This window comes from Betta splendens, chromosome 3, assembly GCF_900634795.4.
Source record: "Betta splendens chromosome 3, fBetSpl5.4, whole genome shotgun sequence".
NCBI classification, from domain to species: domain Eukaryota; kingdom Metazoa; phylum Chordata; class Actinopteri; order Anabantiformes; family Osphronemidae; genus Betta; species Betta splendens.
This window is the reverse complement of record NC_040883.2, coordinates 9,880,150-9,904,940: the sequence shown is the minus strand read 5'-3', so window position 1 is coordinate 9,904,940 and position 24,791 is coordinate 9,880,150. Positions and strand designations below refer to the sequence as shown.

General features: G+C 47.1%; 2 protein-coding genes across 3 annotated transcripts; one reads left to right on the top strand and one right to left on the bottom strand.

Annotated features, from left to right (window-relative positions):
• Window positions 1-4,675: 4,675 nt before the first annotated feature.
• cebpa (CCAAT enhancer binding protein alpha) lies at window positions 4,676-7,108 on the bottom strand. The gene has a single exon (XM_029144398.2). The coding sequence runs from the start codon at window positions 6,904-6,906 to the stop codon at window positions 6,022-6,024; it is 885 nt and encodes a 294-aa protein (XP_029000231.1). The 5' UTR covers window positions 6,907-7,108; the 3' UTR covers window positions 4,676-6,021.
• A 114-nt stretch (window positions 7,109-7,222) lies between these two features.
• cebpg (CCAAT enhancer binding protein gamma) lies at window positions 7,223-14,521 on the top strand. 2 transcript variants are annotated; one of them, XM_029144400.3, is made up of 2 exons: window positions 7,223-7,329; window positions 11,731-14,521. In XM_029144400.3, the coding sequence occupies exon 2, from the start codon at window positions 11,838-11,840 to the stop codon at window positions 12,327-12,329; it is 492 nt and encodes a 163-aa protein (XP_029000233.1). In that variant the 5' UTR covers window positions 7,223-7,329; window positions 11,731-11,837; the 3' UTR covers window positions 12,330-14,521. The 2 variants fall into 2 exon arrangements, with proteins under 2 accessions (XP_029000233.1, XP_029000232.1); XM_029144399.3 differs by lacking the exon at window positions 7,223-7,329 and adding an exon at window positions 9,964-10,120.
• Window positions 14,522-24,791: the final 10,270 nt, after the last annotated feature.

Genomic DNA, 24,791 nt, shown 5'->3' with positions numbered 1-24,791 from the left:
GAAAGATTTTTAGTCAGAGTGGCATCAAACAGCCTTTACTGATCGGCCTGCTTCCCTCTCATATATTTGTTTAATAGTGTTTTTGTTTCAGTTGTTTACTCATTTGTTTCATCGACATGTGATGAGAGTCTGCTGGAATGTGTGAACTGAGCTTTGCTCATGTCCTTCATCCTCTACAGCATCAGAACAAACAGATGAACTGCAGCATCTTGTCTCCCTGACATCTAAGCTCCTGGGTTTTTACAGCCTCCGCTCAGCAAGTCGCCCAGTGGGGATTTCATGTGTGTTTGGCCTAATGATGGCGACAGACCAGTGATGGTTTACAGAACCCTTTGAGGGAAAGTTCTCTAATTCAAAGAAAAATCTAGTCAATAAGTTTGGTGGTCAGAGGTCAAGGTCACTGTGACCTAATGCCCCGTTTATTGTCATCTCCATTCCTCGCACAAAGCTTCACTTGCCCTTGTGAACCCACCACGGAACCAGGCCCTCACATTCTGGTCTCAGTGAAACTGGAGCAGCTGCTGCTCCTGTTTGTTTCTGTTCACTGTAAACGTGGAATGTGGACTTTTATTGGGAGAAGCTGCAGATGTTGAGCTGTTTACAGAACATGCGTAAGGCCTGGAGCTGACGGTGCGTTCAGGGACAGTAACGCAGTTGTAAACAGGAAGAGCCTCGGTCTGTTAATGTCAACAGGTCGATCTCTACTACTGAACGTCTAACAGGCCCGAGCCACATGCGCACGTTGGACTTCATCAAAGCCGCCTCAGCACCACTAAAACCTAAAGGGTTCGACCTCTGAGGAGCAGGAACGCAATCAGGATGTTGAATCGCAACCTGCAGAACCCTGACTGTTCATGATGTGAAACATGTTATCTGCTCCAATTAACCCTCATCAAACTTTCATCTCTTTCTGATGAATGATGTGGGATCAGTTTTGAGATCTGAGGGAGCTAAGATGCCTGATGGTTGGACCAATCTCTGTGATGGACATACCGGGCCAAGCTCTGTGATGAAAGAACTGGGCCAACCTGCTGTAATGGATTGGACTACAGGTGATGCCGAAAAAGTGGAATTTTTGGCAACCGTTCAAAATACCCGTTTTTCTGTGTCACCCTGTATAAGGTAAAGGTCAGAAGAAGTGTTTCTTCAATGCCTGCGCATGGTATTTTTCTTGGTTTGGACGTCTCTGGATGCTTTTGTTAATGAGGAGCAGCTGGCAAACAAAGACAAACGTTCAGAGCCTCACCTCCAATTATCTGACAGAGAAATCAGATCGGCTGTAATTAAGCTTCATAAATCACCAGCGTGAGGCCGAGAGGAGAAAACAGAGTGCAGATGATGAGACGCAACATGAACAGAAATCTGCTGAGTCTCAGAATGAGCTACGAACAAGTCGAGGCGGCGACGCAGGCTGTGTGTGTGTGTGTGTGTGTGTGTGTGTGTGTGTGTGTGTGTGTGTGTGTGTGTGTGTGTGCGTGCGCGTGTGTGTGTGTGCGTGTGTGTGTGTGTGTGTGTGTGTGTGTGTGTGTGTGTGTGTGTGTGTGTGTTTTCTACCAAAGTGGGGACATTTATGAGAAAGTGGGGACGTTTGGCCAGTCCCCACGACTTTGAAGACTTGTTTGAGGGTCAGGAAGGAATTTTAGGGCTGGGGTTGCATCATTGTTAGGTTAGGTTTGGGGTAAGGGGCTAGAAAAGTGTGTGTGTGTGTGCGTGTGTGTGTGTGTGTGTGTGTGTGTGTGTGTGTGTGTGTGTGTGTGTGTGTGTGTGTGTGTGTGTGTGTGTGTGTGTGTGAGACACACACACTGACACACCCCCAGGCTTTGCTAACTTTCCTCATAGCTTCACACTGAGCCAATAAATGCCAACCACTGTACAAACAGGGAGATATATTTCCTGTCTTGTTGTTCTCCCACGTAAACTGTGGATAATTGTGGCGGAGGATTAAGCTGAGCTGCGTCACAGTCACAATCAGACAAATGTCTGTGTGACGTCTGAACAGCGCATTTCTCTGTCTGCTCTGTTAGGTTCTGCACCTTGGTCTGCTGGCTGCAGATGCAGGCGAAGGAGGAACCATGTGGTTCCGTTGTGTCTGCAGCTTGAACCGTGGACTCACCAACGCTTCCAACTGTGGCTCTGGCCAGTTTTCACTATGATGCATAGTAATAAATGTGACTGACTGGACACCTTCTTTAAGGTCCAGGATCCAGAACCAGTCCTGCTGAGTCGAATGCTGCACTAACTCACCAACTAGAGAGGAACCATGGTCCAGTTGGGTCTATTGGACCTGAGAACACGCCTGCAGGGCTACAGTGGCGCTCGGTAAACTCTGGCTGCTTCGAGTCAAAGAAAAGAGCTGGTTAATGTTTAAAGGCGGACAAACAGAAGAAGTGTGGAGCCAAACAGAGCAGATAGAGACACAGAGCTGCTGACACACTCTCCACACAAGCTGTCAATGAAAGCCAAGCACTTTGAGACTGCAAACACAAAGAGTCTGAAAATAACCACATGTTCTCTCAGCGCTGCAGACACGCAAAGTACACGAGGACATGGAGTCAAGGGTTGCTATAGCGACCGGCTTCATGTCCTCCTGAACTCTGTCAAACTGGAGAACAGCATTGGTCACCGTGAGTCAAACCCAGGTTCAGGCGCATCTGTGTGATCAGCCTAAAGTCCAGACTCAACAGCATGAGGCTGTGGAGAAATAATCAGGTTCTCCAGCTTCTTATCTTTGTGAACATCCTTCATTTGGCTGATGGAGGTGAGAGATGAAAGGAGCTAAGTAGTGTCTCAGTTTATTGAGGCAGCGTAATGGACACGTTCCTTCTGAGTGTGAAGCTAGTGAAATGAAAACCAACCAACACTGATGTCAGGCCAACCTGTCCCGTTCCGACGAGGAGAACACCACCAGACCAACCTTCCGCCGCTGATGTCTTCCGTCTGTCCTCCCTGATCCAGTCACAACATGAAAGACCCGCATCCCTCACAGAAACCCCATGAGTCAGTTGGTCGTCAGCTCTGAGCTGAGAGCTGAAGATGCGAAGAGAGACGAGCCGAGAAGGAAGGATGAGGAAAAGCAGCAAACGTGGAACAGACACAGGGCAGGAGGAGAAAACCCATCCAACACATTTAGGTTCACACGGTGCAGGTCTACATAGAACCACAGGAACCAAGCAGCATCTGAATCAGCTTTTTCATCCTTGTGCTTTCAGCAGCTTCACCATTGTCTCAGAACTATCAACTTTCCCAGTGACCTTTGACCTTTTCTGTCGTGACAATACATAAGAATACGGCAATCTCGGTATTCGCCTTTTGCCCAACCGTTGTCTTCCTCACCTTGGACCCATTCACCTCCTCCCTGCACTTTTCATGTCGAATCGTATTTCAGTCAGTCGAACATGTGGAAGTCATCGCCTTCACAAACACATCTCCATCATCTGTCCAGCGCTCAGCCCAGTTCACCTGGTTCTGATACAGACGCTTTCACGAATGAGCTGATATTTATGTTTGCTCATTTACTGGTTCTCCGCTGGCCGCGGCTGAACCGCGCTCACTGACGCAGAGCGCGTCTGTTTTGGTTTAGTTTCACTCTAAGTGGTTCTACGGCCCAGTTCGCTGTCAGGGATCTTCCCACACGGCTCCACTTCACACACGTGTAGCAGCGACTTGAATAATGTGAGCATGTCAAAAATGTGTTGCGTTAACGGACATTTAAACCGATGATGAAATCTAACATCAAACTATCCAATCAGAGCATTTTGTTGGGCTCAGACTCAGGTCTGACACATTTATTCACACGTCTCCTGTGGAACCTCAGGATTCTGGACTCCTTCATCCATCTGAACCACCTGCTACTGCCTCTAACTCCTCCTCCTCACCTGTTGAGACCGGGTACAGTCCAACTGTCGGCTGCTCAGCCTCCTTCACCTTTATCTGCTCTGAGGAAAAAATCGTTTGCTTCGCTTTGTTTTCACCCTGTTACACAAACACATGATGGATTTGCTTTAATAGGTTTTACCGTGAGGTTTGGGTTCTGATCTGGACCAGCTTCTGCCTCTGAGCTCATTTATGTGATATTTGGCTTTTTTTATGTCAAACACATGTTTTCAGCCTGAACTCAGCATAAATCTGAATTGTCTTCCTTCTTTTGCGTCACTTCACCTGACACTTTTATTTCTCTGTCTCTTGGCTGAGAATGTTGTTGGGTCGGTCCAGTATTTCATTCACGTTACCGGGGCTTTGTTTCCTCTGGTTTTAAGTTCATGAGAACTTTCTTTTCGTTTGTCTTTTTCTGTGTCGAATCTGTCACATAGCTGAGAATATGGGGAGTATGGATCTGCAGCAACGTGCCAGCATTTGTTTGATCCACTGGACCCTCGGCTGTGTGCTGCACTGAGTTGTGTGCGTTATAGGGAGGGATTGTGTTTAGCTGCTTGAGTTGCTTTGTTTGAGGTCTGTCTTTGTCTGTGGTTCTGACCCGCAGCCGTACCTGCTGGGCTGGACCTCACCTTACAGATAATTCAGGTTACCAGTGTGTGAAGCTACCTGAGTTTTACTGACAGACACAGAAAACGCAATCACACGATACTGGAATTCTTCCATCTATAATTTCCACTTTTCTACCACATGACCGGAAAAGGGAAAGACAACACACAAAAACACCAAACCCACGACAGACTGAGATAAAACAAACTCTTTTATTATAGTAATTCAGATTTTTTTATATTTATATATTTGTGAAGAGGCTTATTTTACAATTGAGACATTGACAAACATCAGTTTCAACAAACCAAGATCATCTTTACAAATCTTTGATGAGCCAGAGGTCAAAGGTCATGTCAGAGGCTCAGAAGGCACTGAGTGTGAGTCTGTGACGATCTGGCAGTAGAATAAAGGAAGAGGACACTTTGCATAGAAACCCTTTTCACATTTAGTTTGTCTTTCTCCGAAAAACAGCACATAAATACGAGTCTGTTTGTCTCAGTACCTGCATGTGTGTCAGACGACACCGTGCTTCGTTCCAGGGCGAATAGTGCACATGAGAAATCAGCTCCCACTGTCACCTCCTCTTGGACCAGACACGTCCAGACCTGCAGCAGGTCGTTGTAGCAGGTTTGGAGGTTCTGGACGGTGAGCTGAAGGAGCAGGTACCACAGGTTTGATTTTAGTCTTAGTTACTGTACTGTGTATTGGTCGCTTTGGCATGAAACAGGGAACTAAGAGAGAAACGGCGTCTTGACTTTGAGCGGGAAGACAGATATTTGAGATGATTTGTGTACAATGCTGAAAACAACCCCCAGTGTTCAGTAAAACCTGGCAACAGCTTTTCCTGTACCGTCTCTCAGCTCTTGCACTTCGTTAATGCGAAGGAACACAAGTGAAAACGAGCAGAAATGGTTCATTACTTGTTTCTGCAGGAAGAAAATACACGTCGTGCACATGAAGCTGAGCTTATACACAAGCAGTTGCACGTTGCCTTTCACACATCTATAAACACTTGAACGCATCAGGACAGGATATGATGACGAAGATGGTAACTAGTATAAAACAAACAATAATTAGACAAAGGCGCACAGCAGGCTGGTCTGGGATCAGCACCGTGTCCTACCTTAGCTGCTCTGATATGTGAGATGAGTGCGTCATGGCACAGTCTGTCTAGAGAACAAGGCACAAACAACCAGTCTTCAACCAGCTGATAAAGGCACAAAATACAGTCTGAGCATCCATGGCGTTTGACTGAGTCAGTAAAAGTCATCAGGTGGTTTCAGCTGGGCTCGGTCCGTTTGGGTCCTTTTTGTGAGCTTCCTGGCTCCGCGTTTCACCTGCGCTGAGACTGAGGAGACTTTTAAGCCTCAGTGACACAACGCGATGCTCAGACAGATATTGTAGCAGTGAACAGCATCAACTGGCTCAGTCTCCTCAGTCCGTCCCTACACATGACGACACGTAGAACCATTTGTGTGTATTAATCCAGCAGTTCACCAGTCCACCTCCGGGCTGGTTCCGGTCCAGTTCAGTAGTCTCTCAGCTGCCCATGGGTTTGAAGGAGCCGTCGGGCAGCTGTCTGAAGATGCCCCGTAACGTGTCCAGCTCCCGGGTCAGGTGCTCCACCCTCCGCCTCAGTCTGTCGTTGTCGGCCGTCAGCTCAACCACCTTGTGCTGGGTCTCCATGTTGCGCATCTTGGCCTTGTCCCTGCTCTTACGCACGGCCACGTTGTTGCGCTCGCGCCTCAGCCGGTACTCGGGGCTGCTCTTGTCGACGTACTTCTTGGACTTCCCGCCTCCCCGCTGGTGGTCCAGCAGCTTCGGGCCGCCCTGCTGCGAGTGCTGGTGCTGATGCGGGCTGGGCACCGGGGTCGGCGGAGGAGTGGGGTGTCCCGGTTGGAGGTGCATGGTGGTCTGCGCGCAATGCGCAATCTGGTACTGGAGGTGCGGCATCTGCTGCTGCGGCTGCTGGGAATGCTGAGAGTACTGCTGGGAATGCGGGTGTGGGTGGTGGTAGGTGGGCGGCACGCCCGAATTCAGGTCCTCGTCGTCGCGGGGCTCCTGCTTGATGGCCACGGGTCGGATGCGCTGCGGGTTGTGCTCGTAGAGCGGCTCCAGCTTCGAGTCCATGTAGTTGGACACGTAGAGCTGCTGGGGGCCCGGGACGCACGGCACCGAGTCGTACTCCCCGTTCATTATCTTGAGCTTGTCCTGCCGGGAGCTGTGGTGGAACAGGTCGGCCAAGAAGTCGTCGTTGAAAGCCGACGGGTCGATGTAGGCGCTCAGGTCGATGGACGTCTCGCTGTCACCGATGTCACCGCCGAGATCTGCCGGGTCTCTGTAGCCGTTGTGGGGCTGCTGACCGTGGTTCAGGCTGCTCATCGGGGGTCGGGGCGCGACCTCGTACAGGTTTGAAAGCTCCATGGAGAATCTAAACCCGGGCAAGCATGGCGAGGAGCTCCGGGAATCCAGTTTGCAGAACGCCAGAAAGTTTGTCTGGTCCCGAGGAGGGAGGGGACACGCACAGGACGGCGCACGGAGGACGGTGGGAAGGAACGGGCAGAGCGGAGAGACGCGCTTTTACGCAGCAGAGAGTGCTCCCGCTCAGTAAACTCTCAACTGTCAAAGGGCACTTATATAGCTGCACGTTAGTGGGCGGGGCACACAGGCGCACGCACACAAGCACGCGCTTCAGGATTCAACCCACTATCGCTGCGCAGAGACACTAGATTAAAATGTTAATTGCATTCACAGCCGCTCATTTCAGCGCTGCTGTCGCACTGGACGGGACCCGCGCGGAGCCGGAACCAGCTCACGGTTTGGCTGAAGCCATCGCGCTAACCTGCAGTGAGTTTGGATGTTGTTGGTGAAAGTCTGAATGACAGAGTCAGACAAGTTACACGCTGCGTTATACGAGCAAACCCCGCACGGACCCGTATTATCTGTCTTATCAGCGACCGTGAGGGAGCGGCGATGAGCCAGGTCACGAATTCTGCAGCTCGCTGAGTTTATCACAATCCCATGAATAAGCGAGAGACGACCTGGTGCCTGATCTGTAGGCGCCACGGATGCTAACTTTAGGTTCTGATGAGGTTTTTCATTGTGGTTCGTCGGAGCAGGGGAGACGAGGGGCTGCGATGAGCGTGAAGACGTAGACAGGAGCGCCCCCTGTCGGCAATCACTCACATGACTGGGTTAGTCTGAGCGGGTTCTCGTCCCAGAGGAAGCTCAGTGCTCGTCAGGGTTCTAGTAGGCTTGGGTGGATTGGTGTGTTCTGGATCTCTGCAGACTTTGACAGCGAGTACATTCAAGTCTGGCCTGGTTCAATCATACTGGTACTTGAAGTCAATAGATACATTGTAGTGATGCTTGGAAAGTTTTTTTTTTAATTTTTCCACAATTCCAAGGATCCACAACAGGAGTTTTAGAGTTTAGAGCTTCTGACATGTCTTTTGTGTTATTAACTGGTTTGTTAAATCAATCACTCACCTTGAGATGGACAGTTCTTTCTAAAGGTCCGCGACTGAATGTGGGACTTTTTGGAACAAATTCAAGTCCACCGTATATATGACTGAAATTACTGCTCCTGCACTTTGTTTTTTGGCAACTGTATAAAACTGACCTGAAATCAGTTTTCTACCTTGAATGAGGTCCGGAAATAAAAAAAACTGAAGTCGAGGACATAATGTACTCTACAGTGAGTTTGACTTGGCCCAGAGAGAGCAGATGACTCAGACAGGGTGTGTTTGCTATGTTGACCTTTGACCTCTGGCTGACAGCATTTAACTGATTACAATGCAGCGTCTTAACACTTGACCACACTGATTCTACCTCCTTCCAACACACCTTTATCTCAGAACCACTACTGATCTTATCTGTAAAACTTTATTTATCTTTTTAGCTTTTATTTTTCTTATCTGGCACCTTGGTTTTCTCCTGATGTTAATCCATTCAAACTTCTAATGTAGTCTCCATGTCACAAACTGCAGCTTAACCATATGTGGGGCAACAGCGGCCCAGTTGGTGCCGTTGTTCATGGGTTTAACTCCTGGGGTTGAACAATCAGCGCCTGGTCCAGTGGAGGTTGCTCTGCAGTGAATGTGTTTAGTAATAGCACATAAATGTTTATTTTTAGTATGTTCTATCATGACTGAGAAGAGCAATGGTCATAAATCAGTGAGCATGACACGAGGGAGTCAAGTGGTCGGAAAAAAAATACAGCGTCACTGTCACAAATGCAAACAACCTACAAAACAACACAGTCCAATCTGTTCAACATACTTAACATAATCAACATAATTATAACAGAAAATTGTTTTTAATGTCAAGTAACAGCAGGTAACTGCTGTATTAGATTACACAGTTTAGTGGTTCCTAATAAAGTGGCATGTGACTGTATTCCTAATAATTTGTGTGAAGGAGAGCCTTGTGTGTAAAATATAAAACAAGGCAGCGGGTTCTATTCTCCGGAGAACTACTGAATAATAACGTGTTGTATGTCGTTCAGTAACAGGCCATTGCTTAGCTCATATCTTCATGGACCACAAGCTCTCAAAACCATCATACCAGAGTGGGAGGAGTGAAGTGACACAAAAAGGATTTAAACGTGTGTAAATCTCTGTAAATAAAATCATATAATGTTTTATCGATAAAATATCAACCTATATGACCACTAAATAGAGGCAGGCTCAGGAGCATAATCAGCAAGCATCTGTCTTCAGAATAGCTGCGTATCTGCAGCATCAACATCTGCTGGTTTGATTAGAAAATAAAAAGTCTAGAAACACACAACGTGCTGTGTCCTGCAGTCTTGGAAGAGCTCCGACCGTGACGCTTCCAGCTCAGAAGGAGAAAGACAACATAATTCATTTCCTGCCAATCAGAGCTTTTTCTTTGTTTTTATTTAGTGACTCAAATCTGGTGAAAACCAAAGCTGCTTCACTGGTAAGAGAAGAGAAGGGAAGGCTGTTTGTAATAATGGCCTTTTGGAACCATTAGCTTTCAGGACATGGACCCAAAGCTCAGCTTCACACTAAAAAGCACTATTCAGGGACAAGCAGTCAGCTGGTTTACTGTGGCCAGCACACTCATTCTGAACTAAGTCCTCAGTCATCCAATGGACGTTGTCATGTTTGTTTAATGTGTGGCTGTTTCTTGAACTCTATCTGAATGCCTCACACTGTACTTACATTGGGGTGTTTTGTTTTTGGTGTTTTTTGTTGTTGTGTAATCTGTATGACATTACAGGTTAATTTGATGTTACTAATATGATGTTTGTGATTCCGAGATGACGTCACTGTATGTATGAACTCATTCGACCAACCTGACATTACATAAGGAGAACCGAGAGAAAACTGTCTCCTCCTACTGGTCTAATCACATGTCCGTTTAAGAACATTGCGTCACACTGCTGCACACTTAGCTGTGATTGGACAATCGCAGGATAAGCTCCCACCTTCTCGCCTGTGATTGGTCCAACCTAGACATTACCGTACATGGTAACGAGATTTCGCAATCAGCTTCTCTCCATGTTCCAAACAAAAACACTCACTCTGACACAGGCGGGATTAAACGACAACTTTGTACGTTCGCCTTTTCTATTTTGATGGATGGTTGAGCCCACCGTCGCCCCGTGAAGGTAAAACGTCTCTTAAACTGTGTGTGTAAGAAAAGAGCGCACTACCAGTGCGGCTGGGACTTGTTAGCACCATATGCTAACTAGCTGGCTAGCTGCCCGGCTAACCGGGCTGTGTACGTGTTTGTTAAAGAAAGTGAACTAGTAACGTGCCCTTTGTTCGTATTCAGCGCTTACTTGGGTTCCTGTCATCGTTTGTATTCAGAGCATCGACGCCTGTTGTTGAGTGAACACTGTGTTGGCTGCTTCTAATCTACAAAAAGTTGACAAAAGTAGATCGAAATTCAGAGGTGGCGGGCTTAAAGCGACTGCTTTCGGCTCGTCGACCGAGGCGAGGCGTGTGTCGTGTTTTTATTTTGTCAATCCGGATTAAAGTGACATAAATCTGCGAACTATGGTTCGCCCCGCATGACTCCGGAGTTCCCCTTTTGCTCTCACAAAGCGAGCCGATGATGATGCAACAGCAGGCAACAGCCGAAGCTCCGCTGGGTTTCACCCGGAGCGTTTTTCCCTGCGCACCGCTGAATGGCTGCATGGCAACGGCGCGACCAATCAGAGCAGCGCTACTAATTGTCCGCGCGGAATAACAATTCGACCAATTATCGAGTCGTAGTGGAGGTGGTGGGTGTCTGCGGGGGGTGAAACCACCTGACTGATGGATTCAGGTCAGCTGAGAGTCTGCAGAGCTGCTGCAGATGTACACAAACGGAATGTATTGGTGTGTGTTAAATAAATAACTGATTCTAAATCTATGTTACACATTATACATTTTGATTTTATATATATATATATATATATATATATATATATATATATATATATATATATATATATATAATATATGAGAGAGAGAGAGAGAGAGAGAGAACCATGACCAAGAGGCCAGAGAAATAGAAATTTCATTACCAGCCTTTTGAAGTATATATTTTTTTATTTGTGATTTCATTATTTGTATATCCCCAGCTACCTCCCTTTCCTAAATCATAACAAGGTTGCTTGATTTATGAAAGACTGGGAAAGTGGCCACACGGCCCGGCTGCGTAGCCCCTGTACAACGCAATGTTGCCGCAGAACTGTTACGTGTCTCTGGACATAGTGCAGAACAACAGACTCCCTAAAGCAGCTGACGATTCAAGCCAAGTATGTGTTGATAACTGTTCATGAGCATGAGATACAAACATGCACAGTCCTTGGTAATGTTTTTTTGTTAACGATGCGCCTCAACACGGGGACCAAGGCTGGATACAAGCCCCTGACATCGTGGAGCATCAGATCTATGTGTAACGACCTCAAAGGAAAACAGGAATCACGTCGCTAGTTAAACAATCTCTTTTTTTTTCTTTTAATTAGTATCAGCATTCTTTGCTAATTCTGTGTTGAGTTCATACCTCCACCAGCACAGATGTGGAGAGACGAGAATGAATTAGGTCCCATCAGAACAGCATTGTTTTGGGAAACCGTACTTGTATTCTTCTTGTTTATTTGCGTCTTTTATCCGCATGTGTGACACAGGGGCTGGATAGGTATAACTGACAACAGGGGAACATTAATGCCTGTAATGTAAATGTAGTCTCTGAATGAACAGTAAGTGATGTTCTCCTCTTGTTGTTTAGGTTTGCTTGAGGTGAAGACTCTTTCACTTCTGCTTTCTGTTCTCATCTCATCTCTACACCTGAGGAGACTCTGGTCAGAGATCAGTACCTGAAGGCAACACATCCAAATGAGCCGGCCGTCCCAGCCGAAAATAAACACAGCTGACCACAACAGCGTGAGTGTCATCCAGAGCCAGGCCCACGCCTCATCCTCGTCTCTGCCGGCGTCCGTAGCTGGACTGCAGCAGGTCCCCCAACTTGTACCGGCCAACCCATCAGCCGGAGGCGGCAAAGCCCTCCCTCCTAGCAAGATGAAGAAGCCTCCAGCAGATAAGGACAGTGACGAGTACCGCCAGCGGCGTGAGCGCAACAACCTGGCAGTGAAGAAGAGTCGCATGCGCAGCAAGCAGAAGGCGCTGGACACGCAGCAGCGCGTCAACGAGCTCAAGGAGGAGAACGAGCGTCTGGAGGCCAAGATCAAGCTGCTGAGCAAAGAGCTGAGCGTGCTCAAAGACCTCTTCCTGGAGCACGCACACAACCTGGCCGACAACGTGCAGCCGCCAACAGGGGCTGATGGCTCCAGTCCTGCCCCCAACAACTCCTCCACCAATGGGCAGTGAGGGTGCAGGACATTAAAAATCTGCAGGATACACGGGCTCACTTGTTCTTCAGTGCTTTCATTCATTATTTTTCTTTTATTATTCTGGTCATCCACCACATGCCCTCAAAACAGGATCAAAACTGTTTCTTTTTTATTCTTTTTTTACTGAGCATAGTAAAATTTAATTTTACTTTTTATAAATTCTGTTTTATTCCCAATCTGTTCTGGAACCTGAACTGTGGTCATGTGAGGAGCCAGAAGGACTTAAAGGTCACGTTGTGTTATTCATTGATTGATCAATCAATTGATTGTCTGCAGGACTGGGAGGAGATTAATGTGAGATCTCCAATATTCTGAGTTGTCATCCATTGAACTGACTGCTGTCAACCTGATAAACATCTGGGAATTTGTTGAAAACACCAGATGTGTGACTCAGCACCTCGCACCCCCAGGATCAAGATGGAAACTCCTAAATTCCCTTTTTTTAGATGTGGATTTTCTTCTGATGTTTTGCAGAATTCTTGAAAATATAAAAGGAAAAAAATCTGATGAGAGAATTTTTAGTGTTGTATCTATATTCACTACAAGTTGATGATGTTTTAAGGACATTGCTGGTATTTCAGGGCAGATCCCAGAGAAATAGACACATCCTCTACTAATGGTTTGGAGTCCGTCCATGAAGAGGGGTACATTTAGTTTTACACTCCGGGTCATCCCGTCACATTTGTGGTTGACACACCTGCAGATGAGCCTTAAGCAGGTGTTCTACATGTCCTAGAAACCTGGAATACCTCATTCCATTTGGCTAGTGATAGGGCAAAGAAACAAAAACAGAGCAAAAACAAAAAGTGTTTAATGTGGAATGTTTTGTTTTCAGCCTACCCAGATTTAAATAAGTTGTGCGTCAGGAAGCAGCTGAGCTTAGTGATGTACCAAATCAGAGGACAGGGGACGTCCCAGCAGTCGTAGTAGCCCCAGCTACCATTGATCACTTAATGTGTCATCACTACATATATTATTTTCTTACATTTGATGACTTCAGTCGTTCTTCAGTCAGTTATGAAACTGTAGACGTTCACTTTGTTGCTGGAGGCAGATCACAAGCTCAACTTGTGTGACAATGCTCCTGTTGACTGTTTTTGTCTGATAGTGATTCCTTGAAATGGATTTTGATGATGTGATAATTTATTTACTTTTATCAGCTGAAAACTGGCCACAAATATGACGGTGAGACCCAGGCTGTGTTCAGCTGTGGCCTTGCCCTGTCATCCCCCTCACCTTAACCTGAAGGACTGTCCCGGTCCAGACAGGTGTGAGTTTGTGGTGCTGGGTGGACCCAGACGCCTGTGAGTATCAGACACATCAGGCGAGCCGCAGCTTTAATTAAATCCAGATTTAACCGGGCCGGGTCGTTAGCCGCCTGCTAATGAGTTGTGAGCAGATCTGGACAGGTCGGCGGGGGCTGCGGTGCGTTGTTGTTGTCAGACTTTGTAATTATGTGAGCTTTGTGCGGGCGTGGAGTGTTTCCACAGGATTTGTCTGTCAGGAGCTTCGCCTCCCTGCAGGAATGTTGTTGTCTGTCTGAGTCCTGATGCTCCGGAGCCACTCGCAGAAACGTTCCCACAGCGTTCCCGTGTTGTCATGGTGTGCACTCATTTATAGGAGTGTCTGCCATAGTGGACTTTGTACCACAGTGTGCAAATACTCCGATGCCCCAAATGTACTAATTGAACGTGACTTCAAATCAGGACGACGTCTCATATTATAGGATTATGATAATAGATGCACTTTAAGACAGTGATGTTGAACAGAGGCTGAAGGCAACGTTGTGGGAGGCTGTTCTCTGGTGGATCCTTGCTCAGCACACGATTCGTCTTCACACTTTTCTATGGATGTTTTTCTACAGCAGCATGTTTCTACCGGTGTCTTTGCATGGTGGGTGGGGGTCGTACTGTGTGAAATACCCTGATGTTGGTCTAAATGTTGCTGGGCAGCATTTGTGTCACTCAGCTTTTTTATACCAGAGGAACAGGGTCGGTGTCGTGCAGTGCAAATTAAAAATTGACTATAAAAGTTAACTGTGTTTCGTTTTTTTTATGAATGTTACTGCACAAAACAGCAGCAGTTAAAAACTGTCTGAAATATTTTATTGTTATTTTTATTGTGTCCAAAGATGATTAAATTATTTCCTGCAAAACCAAAACAATTCAATCAAGTTTGTGGAGCTGTTGTTTTTCAGGCCACGTCTTTCTAACATCAGGACTTGTTTCATCTGCTGAGGAGCATTAAAATGTGACAAACAACAACTGGTCTGTGTTTTTCCTAATCAACGATTAACTGGGGTCACAGTGTTAATATCTCCTTAGACTCATAGGAGATGAAGTTTTGTTGGTTGTTGGAGCAGGTATCATACTGAGTGAAGCAGGAGAAATAGAATTAGGTTTGCACTTTGTGCAGTGATGAAAGTCCCATCTTCACTGTTGTAGCTTTGAACCCATTTTTTTGAGTCTTCATGGACTTGACTCCACGCACAGTTCAAGCTGTACCAGATTCTGCTGCTCGAGTTCAGAGTGGAACCTGAAGAAGAGGCAGGTTGATTTCCTCAGATTCGTCATTGCTGGTGTTCTGGATGGCAGACTCACGTGTAACAGCAGCACAGAGGAGCTTCATTCCTCAGTGTCTCGGGATGCAGCTGAACATCAGAAGCACCTCAAAGCTTTTATTCCTATGTTTAAATCATTCAGTTGAGTGTGTGCTTAGGTGAAGCTCTCAGATTGGCCCACTGAAGCTGATTGGCTCCAGTCAAACAGGTGTAGGGTTAAAGGTTGTGGCTTCAGGTTTGTCTCAGCTCCTGTCTGAAGCTTCAATAAAACAGTATTTGATCGCCCTGGAAAACTTTTTTAAGGTAGGGGCAGATCTGCTCAGGTCTTATCATGAGGTGTGACACAACGTGACTGACCTGTAGGTGAAACCACGTCACCCTGCACATAAACACGAGATCAAAATTACTGGTTCTCTGTTCCACCAGAACATCAGTATATTCACAGATATCTTTCCGGAAATACCAAAGACAAACAAACGTGACTGAAACAGTTGCCAAAACTCCCTTCTCTTGTTGAGCTTTTTTTGCCCACATGTTTTCTCTCAGCTCTGATGTTCCTCTTTCAAATGAGACTTGATGCAGATGAGCAGGTGATGTATTGAAGGTTTAAAGGTGTTGAACTTGGGGGTTTTCAGATCAGTGTAAGTGTAGATAACGTTCTTATCAAACGGACACCAAACAAAGAGACTGGATGAAGTTGATGGTGAATGATTGACAGGCTGACGTCGTGATCACCTGAGCAGGTCCAACGCATTTCTTTTGTCTCCTCATTGGTTAAAGGTCACCAGGTTGTAAACGGTCCTGGTGAGGAGCCAGGCGTCTCTGCCTGATACAGCTCCCTCCTCCTCCCATCAGGTCAGCATCTAAAAATAACCCAGCGGCTGCCGTCATCCCTCTGAGAAACAACTCCCTTACAGCTGTGAGGTGAAGCTTGATGTGAAGGGCAGTGGGCCCTGTCAGGTGATGAAACGTCATCACCTGGTTTGGGGACAGCACCTTACGGGACGGAAAAGCTCTTCAGAGGGTGAATGCTGTACCTGACCCAAGCTTCTTCCCACAGGCCATGCAGGCTCTAAACCAGAACTCCACAAGACCCCGAACAAGGCTCATCTGCTCTTTGCACAAACACATGCACAGTATAGAGTACCCGTATATGATGTGCATTGTACATTGTACTATGGCACTTTACATCATACACACACAGAGTTTACAGAGCCACAGAGTTTACTTTAGATTTGTTTAGACTTTATTTATTCTTATTACTATAATTATTGTTCTCCACTCCATTCTTAGCCACATGTAAGCGTTTCATTGCATAACGTATTATGTATGATAGCGCATGTGACAAATAAAATTTGAATTTGTAAGATGGAAGCAGTGGCGTCTTCTCTTCTCCTGTTGCCCCCCCCCCCCTGTGGAGGTGTTTCTGGCCAGGGAGCAGATCTGTGAATGGAAACTGATAAGTTATCAGGAACATTCTTCAGTGTTTGTCTTTCTTTTTTTATGGTTCCTGCTCTTTTTTAGGAGTATATTAATAACGAATCCGAGGGAGGATCAGAACTTTAGGAGCCAACGTCTGGTTCAGCCTGAGGTTCAGGTTGGTCAGAGCTGGTGAATGTGGCTGGGGAAATGAGATCAGGTCGCCTCTGCAGAATCAGGACGCTTCTGCATCACAATCTGACGGCTGAGTATCAGCGTCTTTTTCCATCTGTTTATTGGCTCCATAGATGTTGCCACATCACTTTGATTATTCTGCACTTGCTGTTGATAAAGCTGAATCCCAGCTCTGATCCTTGTCAGGTTGTTGCTTTTGCATAAGGATGGAACTGAGATGGCAGCTGTGAGTTTGATTTATTTCAGTGGTGTCCAAACTACGCATCCTTTTTTAATTGGCCCGTATCAAATCCCAATTTTTCCTGAAATCTTTCTGCAGCTTTCTGATAAAATGAGCACATACGTTTCTGTGATTGCATCTCTCGTGATAGAATTTTCTCATGACTTCCAAGATTTTTCTACCATTGAGAACGACCTAAAGCTGTTGGTGACTTGCCTTCCATTTTCTCCATCGTTCTAAAGACGATTAAAGGAATACTTCGCCAATTTTCAACGGTGGTTGACCAAAAACATGTTGAGTAGTCTTTAAGAATGAGGGGACACTAAGATTCCTCCATAATTTCTATGCAAAGAAATTATCATTTATTCCTCCGCCAAGACATCTCGGTGGATTGAGTGTTGTGTTCCCACAGACTACAACCAGTCTGGTTTTCTTTGTACCTGCCCCAGCAAGCGTCCAGCTGACAGGGAGGTGGAACCAGCCTGCTCAGGCGCTACTGCTCTCTCCGGCCATTGTTTTTCCTCACACACATGTACATACACTAATATTCAATGCTCTGGATTAATTATGGTACGGCGAGTTCTTGCGAATATTTGCACAGGCTGATATTCGTGGTTACTTGTATGAGCCAGAGTGCAGCACAGACGAGTTACGCCGTGTGGTGGAGGACAAGGCTGCCTGCGTGAGCTGGGAACCGGCATCCAGCATGTGGTATGCTGATTGATTTGGTTTAATTAAATAAACCAGGTGAGGCAATACATACTTCATCTTGTGTGAGTGGCCCGGCTGTTTGTGTTTTTTACCACATACTGTACATTATGGCCCCTGGTGAAAAAAGTTTGGACACCTGATCTAGAATCAGATGCAGATTAAGATTAAGGGCTTCTGGTGTTCTGTATTTGCATGGAGGCGCAGGTGAACATTGTGACATAATAACATCTTGTGCCTGTTCTGTTCTGTATGCGACCTGTCCATCAGGTTCTTCTGGTTCAGGCTGTTGTTTGCCTCTTTGTCACTTTTCATTTCTGTAGAAGAGCCGATAAGGAGAATAAGGTTTTTAGTGCTGAAGCCTCGTTCTTCCCACGATGTTTTGCTCTTTCTTCCTCTCCAGATGGGGAGACATGAAAACATTAGAAACTTCAAACATAAAAATGAGCGATGGCCTCGTCGTCCGCAGCCAAGATACGTTTGTTTAAAATCCACCTCCTCCGAGAATCTGGCAAAGCGCCTCACGCAGGAACATCTGGAACACATGATTCGCTTTTGTTCCTTTTTTCTTCTTCTGAATGTGAATGAGTCGCTGAAGCACAGTCGTGTTTTACCAGAGAAACCGGACACGATTCATTGTGCTCAGCTGAGACACCTGCTGACACCACAGACACGCGGCACCGTCCACATGCAGACACGAGCAGAGGCCTGAAACCACGGCAACTCCACCATGTGCAAAATGTGTTTTTAATCTGAAGAAGCTCCACTTCCTCATCCAGCAAATCCAACAGATTCCTTTGAAGAGAAATAAACAGAATCAGAAGTTGACCTGACGTGTGTAAATAAATTATGGATCCATACGTGTCTGACTGTGAGTCTGGGTAGACTGGGCTCACTGGGATGGAACCAGTATAAACAGAAAAGTTTATCTGCTCTGTGCAGATTAAAGATTTGTTCCAGATGGAGCCAATCAGCTTCCTCCCATGACCAGCAGCGGCACCCTCCTCCTCCTCTCCTCCTCCTCCCCCCGCTGCTTCCTCAGGTGTCTAGCCCTTTACCTGGATGAACGGGGGCATTCAGAGACCCAGTAGTAAAACCAGTTGTGGGAACAAACTGTGAGCAAAGAACTGTGGGCTGGAGCCGTGTGGTTCCGACGCGTTCTAGCAGCAGAGTCATTGTGCATGTTGACATTTTTGAAAAGTCACTCAGCAGCTGTGGATAATGACCTTTACTCTTGGCTTGGCCTTGCTCCCGGCTCCAGGGAGGCTGACCTTTGACCTCCTGAAGTGTGTTTTCTCTGTCTTGGCTGCACTTTTCTTCACTTCCTCCCGTTGACACACTCTTACTGTGGCTGACCCTCTGGCGTCCCGCTCCAAGGAGTCCAGATCACTCAGCGTCAACGTCTGTGTGTCTTATAGGTGTGTGAGCAGCTCATCACTGAGCTCTCAGCTTGTTTGAACGCTGCAGTAATCATTCGCAGCCAATCACAGTGATGGCAAGTGTAGCCGGGCATCTGACACAGCAAATGATTGTCAATGTGGAGCAAATAACAACTTTAGCACAGGAATATCATTGTTACTGACTGATGTTTCCCTGGCGGGTGACTGATAAGTGACTGATTGGTGACTGCTTGTCACATCCTGGTTTTAGATCCGCTTTTTTGTTGAAAGGACTTCCTGCTACGTCACATCATCAGCTGTTCCCTGTCTGTACCGGTTCTCATTATCCACACCTGCACCTCATCTGCTATCATTCCGCCGCGTATTTAAGCCCCACCTCTCACCCTTGTCATTTGCCAGATTGTTGCGTGTTATCACCACTTTCCAGCGTTCGTTGATCTTGTCCTGTTGTGTATCGTGCATCCTGTTCTTGACCTTTGATTCCGAGCCTGCCTAGTCCCTGCCTGCCTTGTCTGCCCTGGTTATCTACTATTGCCCGTTACCGACCTTGCCTGCCTGCCTGACCACGATTCTTCTCCCAACGATTTGGTATTGTAATCAGCCTCTCATGTACGACCTTGCCTGTCTCCGACGCCGTCTCTGCCTGACCTTGTTTAATCTCGTATAACCTCCCGTGTATGACTCTGCCTGATCTGGATCCTGTACCTGGAATAAACTATCCTTTTAACATCCCCAAGCTGTGTTGTGCTGTGCATGTGGGTCCGTCATCTACAACGCCCTGACACTGCTGGGTCCCTAACGTTTTTTTAATGTGTCTGTCTTATGTAGTGAAGATCTAAAGTTTGGCCATTTCTGTAATAGTTCAAACCTATTCAAGATTTCAGTAAGGGAGTCAGGCTAATGGTATCGGCTGATGCTAACAGCTGATGCTGTGCTGCTGTGTCATCCCTATGTTACGTTACCTCATCAATAGGTTAGTTTTTAGTTTGTTTTCTAGTTTTACTTCTCACAATTCCAAACACAGGGAAGTGTCCTGAGGTGAGGCTGTTTAAACCAACCAACAAGAAGCCGCAGCCGGAGGAGAACTGTCAGACCTCCAGATGCCTGCTTGATGGACAAGCTGAGGCTTCACTTGTCAGGATGAATTACACAGGAATAACGTCTTCTGTGAACCTGATTCATGGCGGAGGTTGATAACGTCACTGGGAGCTTGGCAGCGCTGCTCTCCACACTGCTGATTTATTCCAGGTTTCACAACTCATAAACAAGATAAACGCTCGGTGCAGGGCTGAGCTCAGTGTCAGTGAGCTAAAATGATGGGAATGCTGTCGACCAGGCTTCACCTCGCAGAGCTGAACTGGACTCCGCTACTACTTCCTCTTTGTAAGGCTGGTCGTCTAACTCACATTGGACCCGCATGGACCCAGCTCTGGTCCTGACATGTCCACTTGTTACTGCTACATCCCCCTCAAGGAGCAGTGGAGCACTTTAATGTGCTGACTGTGTGTTTGTGTGTTTGCTGCGAGGCAGTGAACCCAGCAGGAACGTGGACCTGGACCAGAGGCCTCTGCTGTTTCTCATCGCTCCTCCACACAGGAGGAAACATGAACTGGAAACTCTCCCTGAGAGCTGGACAACAACTGCGAGCATAAATTCCTCAGCATGCTCAGTGTGTGTTTTTAGGCCTTTTCCAAATGAGACATCACATTTAACCCCTCGAGTCCAATGTTCAGCTTTTCGCTTTCTCATTCAATAGCTGGTGAAGTCGACATCATCGTTGCTGAGTGTGAGCCAGTTTAAATCCAATCAGAGCTTGTTTTCTTTGAAGGGTCACATTAGTTTTTTCCCTCCCTTTGGTCCCAGACTAATCTCACTGTAAATCTAATTTATTATCTTCATAAGCAGAGACAATTCAAGTCCAGCTTTGCTTCCTTCCTCCTGCATCCTCTGAGATGTGGATTAGCTAATCGCGGTTAAACGGGCCAATAAGTGCTGAGTTGGGTCCATCGTGAGTTGTGAGCTCCGCCTGGTGATTTGGCACCAGCTGGTCGACCCACAGTACCGGCTGACGACCTGGTGGAGCTCTAACTGCTGGAAATACAGCTGTGGAACCTCATCAGCTCTGACGGGTTTGTTTCATGTCTCAGTACCTACTAGTTATTGGATAGTCAACGTAGACTGTGTCTGCTTCAAGCACTTAATGGATAAACCAAGCTCAGGTTTGATTTATCAGCCCCTAAGTGGCCCTCAAGGCAAACGGAGAAATGGAAGCATGTGTGGAAGTGAATGAGTCAAAATGACACTGAGAGCGAGTAACTCCACACACTGAGCGTCAAACGAATGCAGGTTGTTTGGACTCCATCAGAACGCTAGCCGAGCGTCAAGGCCCTGAGCCACCGCCCTATTCAGTAAACACCCTGCAGGGCCTGCTCCACACTTTAAATATTAAATCCTCGATAGCAGCGCAGCAACATGGATTCAGACACAATGCAGGCCGGCGCCTGCTTTGTGTCCCTGTGTGCTGTATCGCCATCATTTCCAGCCCTGATAGGACACAGATAAAGAGACGCTGGCCTACTTCTCACCTGGCAACTCAGGTGGACATGGACCAGAGATAGGATCATTTATTACATGCACAATCTCCAAGGACAAAATGTACCAAAGATAAAATAAAAGTGGCTCATTCTAAAAGAATGTGGAGCTGCACAAGACCCATCTGTGGCCACAACATCATAAAAGCATTAAAGGGTTAAATCAGCTCAGTTTGTTAATGCAGATGAGTTCATCATTAGTCTGAAGATTTGTGCAGGAGCCTGATTCCTGATGAGTAACTTAATGAATTTACTGCAGTACAGCGACATCTTAAAACGGAGACCAGTGAAGGCCACACCTCAGTAAGACCTTCCTTCATAAATCAAACTTCTGCTGCATTAGAATAAAAGTGACAAATGTAAAACTGTGCATTAGGAAATTTACTAAAGATTTACTGAGGGAAAGTGTGACACCAGAGAATTTATGAATGTTCTTAAAACAGTTCAACCATTCTTTCACTAATAACCTGATTCATTTAAAGGTTCATCAAATAAGAGAGAAGCCAGTCACTCCCTCCGTGACCTCAGAGGAGCCCAAACTGGGGCAAACAGCTGCCTCCATCAGCGTTGTCATAGCAACCACAAGCTGCCTGAGTGACACAAACACAGACAGCGCCTGGGTCCTCCTGCTGAGCTGCTGTCTGCTATGACTGGGCTGAAGGTCATGTTTGACCTTTGACCTTCAGTCTGCTTGTTCAGGTCCAGTCTGTACACACTGTTTGTGTGATCCAGGGACCTGTCAGCGGTTTGTTGAGTGTTGATGGCCATGGCACCAGTACTTACTGCAGCCCAATACACACACCTTTACTGTAGTTCATCTCTCTGTGCCAACAAGTGAAGGCTTGGTTTGCCTGCAACCACTGAACGGAGCAGCACCGCGTCGGCAGCTGGTTCTAAACACCTTCCAATCCTCGTTCTGGGAGGAGGAACCGAAAGAAAGGTTCATCCTGGCTCAGACCAGACCAGGTATGGTCCACGTGAGGACACTTCCTCCCTCCAAAACAAGTTACTTGCTGTCCTCACGCTGCACCGAGACTGTGGTCTCTGAGGTCCTGGCAGTGTTTATGGGTGAAGACTGTGCACTGCACACATAAATTATGGGCCTCGTTGTAATTACTTCAGTTTGCAGAAAGCCTCTGCTGCTGTGTCGGATTAGAAGGAACCATAACTCAGCGCCTGCGGCCTGGCAGCTAGCGTTAGCCTGCAGCTAGCATTAGCAGCAGGTAAGGAGGCCTGACACATCTCTGCTGATTGACTGCTGAGGTTTTATTTTCATGCTCATAAATTAGTTGAGATTTGGGAAGCTTTTCTGAAGTAACGGCATCAGTCTGCGTTCACTTGGGTTCATCCTGACAATGTTGCAGAGAACTGTGGGATATGCACTGTTACAATAGTAGGGTTGGTGGTTTGATTCCCTTCAACTACATGTTGAAGTTTCTTTGGGCAAGACACTGAACTCCAGGCTGTTCTGGGCGGGTCAGGCGTCTGCAGAAGACACGGGAACGCAATGCAGTTATCGCTTCAAAGCTGATGGACTAAACCGGATGCGTGAGACCGAAAACTATACAAAATACAGCATTCCTGCTTTGTAACACAAATGAGGTCTGAGGTCTTCTTTCATCGTGAAGAAGACTAAAATTTGAAATCCAAGGTTCAGCTTGAAAACAGCTAAACTGCATACAGTACCTCTATTAGACACTCTTTGGCCGTCAACAGCATTTTGAATGTACAGTAAACAAATGTGGAGCTGAATGGGCAAGTTATTCCAGCTCATCCTGGGGGGGGGGGGGGGGGGGGGGGGGTGACGAATGTCTGAACACTCCATCCAGCAGTTGTTGGGACATTTGAGTCTGGACTGGTGGACGGACTGATTGACCCGGGCCGGAGCAGCAGGGCATAAATAATGTGGACGGTCTGAGGAGGGAGCTTCACCCAGCAGACGGACCCAGACTGTCCCAATGCTCACACACCACCAGTCGCCATGTGTTTGTGTGCACTGCAGCTGTCTAACCTCTGTACAGCACACATTGGTGCTGGTGGTGGTGGTGGGGTGGGGGGCACTGAATGGCTGCCTTGGGACCTTTGAGCAACACTGGAAGCGTGGAGTTCACGTGTCCTCCTCACTCCGCGCGTCTGTCTGCTCTGCTGCACATCAGGAGGATATCAGCTACAAATGGAGGCTAAATGTCAGCACAGTCTCCAGGCGCTGGAGGGGGGAGGATGGGGGTCACCCAGCTCAGCCAATCAGGTCGTCTGTCCGCCTGAGACAGGGGAACGAGAGGAGATGAGGAGACAGATGACTTCTAAGGAAAGTTACTAAGAGAATGACTAACAGTTCTGAACAGTGGCAGTCAGGTGATAATATTAAATATTTGCTTCAATCTGACAGACTCCAACCTCCAACGTTCATGCCCTACTGCCATAAACTAGAGATACAGTATAATACAGTTTGATCTCAGGCATCAGGACACGAGGAACATTTTAACACGTGTCGTCCGTGCATGTACAGTACAACGAAAAGTGTCGGCATCGGTCGGGTCCGACTGACGTGTGTGTGTTTGGACAGAGCAGACACCCTCTGACTTGTGAAACCCGTTCTGGCAGCCAGGTTTGGCAGCGCTTTGAAAGCCGGAGCCGTGTTGCTCAACGCGCCGTGCCTCTCTACACCACAGCTCACAAATTAAATATGAGCCGATGGCCAGGAGATAAGGCTCATCTCAGGCCATCTGCGGATTTTCAGCTGTGTCCACCTTATCTGCACGTTTGGCACATGAAAGCAACACGCCGTCACTGCAGCAGCGCTGTCTGACCTTTGCCCCCATTAACGGTAGGAGCTGCTCTCAGGTGGACAGATACTCAGAGCTCGACTCAAAGGGCAGCTTCCACATGTAACCAGGAAGTGGACCGGGACAGACGTGGCCCATAGTGATGACACACACCTCCCCTCATATGAACGTCTTTCATGGCTCCTCAGCTAAAGGAGAAGTGGGAACAGTTCAGCTCAGTGGGACTGAATGAGTAGGCGGAGGAGCCATCATTTGTTAAGATGAGCTCAGGGGTTCTGATCCGACTCATTTTGCTTTTGGTTTCTTCAATTGACAGGGCAGTCAAATCGCCCTCGCCAGGTGAAATCAGCAGCCACAGGCGCCGGCAGCTCCTGGATGCTACAGGCCACCTGCTGTGACCCCGCTAATCACCACGCTGCAGCCAGTTACACAAGCGCTGAGCATCTGGAACTTTTATCACCTGCAGACAGAGAACGTGTGAGCTCCGCTATCACAGGATCAAAGCCACTGTCGTTTCCTTCTGCCACCTTATCAGCGCAGCACATGGCAGCAGCGACATG

Bases quoted from the DNA above. Each gene is read 5' to 3' on its own strand.
- cebpa (XM_029144398.2), bottom strand. From the start codon at position 6,906: ATGGAGCTTTCAAACCTGTACGAGGTCGCGCCCCGACCCCCGATGAGC.
- cebpg (XM_029144400.3), top strand. From the start codon at position 11,838: ATGAGCCGGCCGTCCCAGCCGAAAATAAACACAGCTGACCACAACAGC.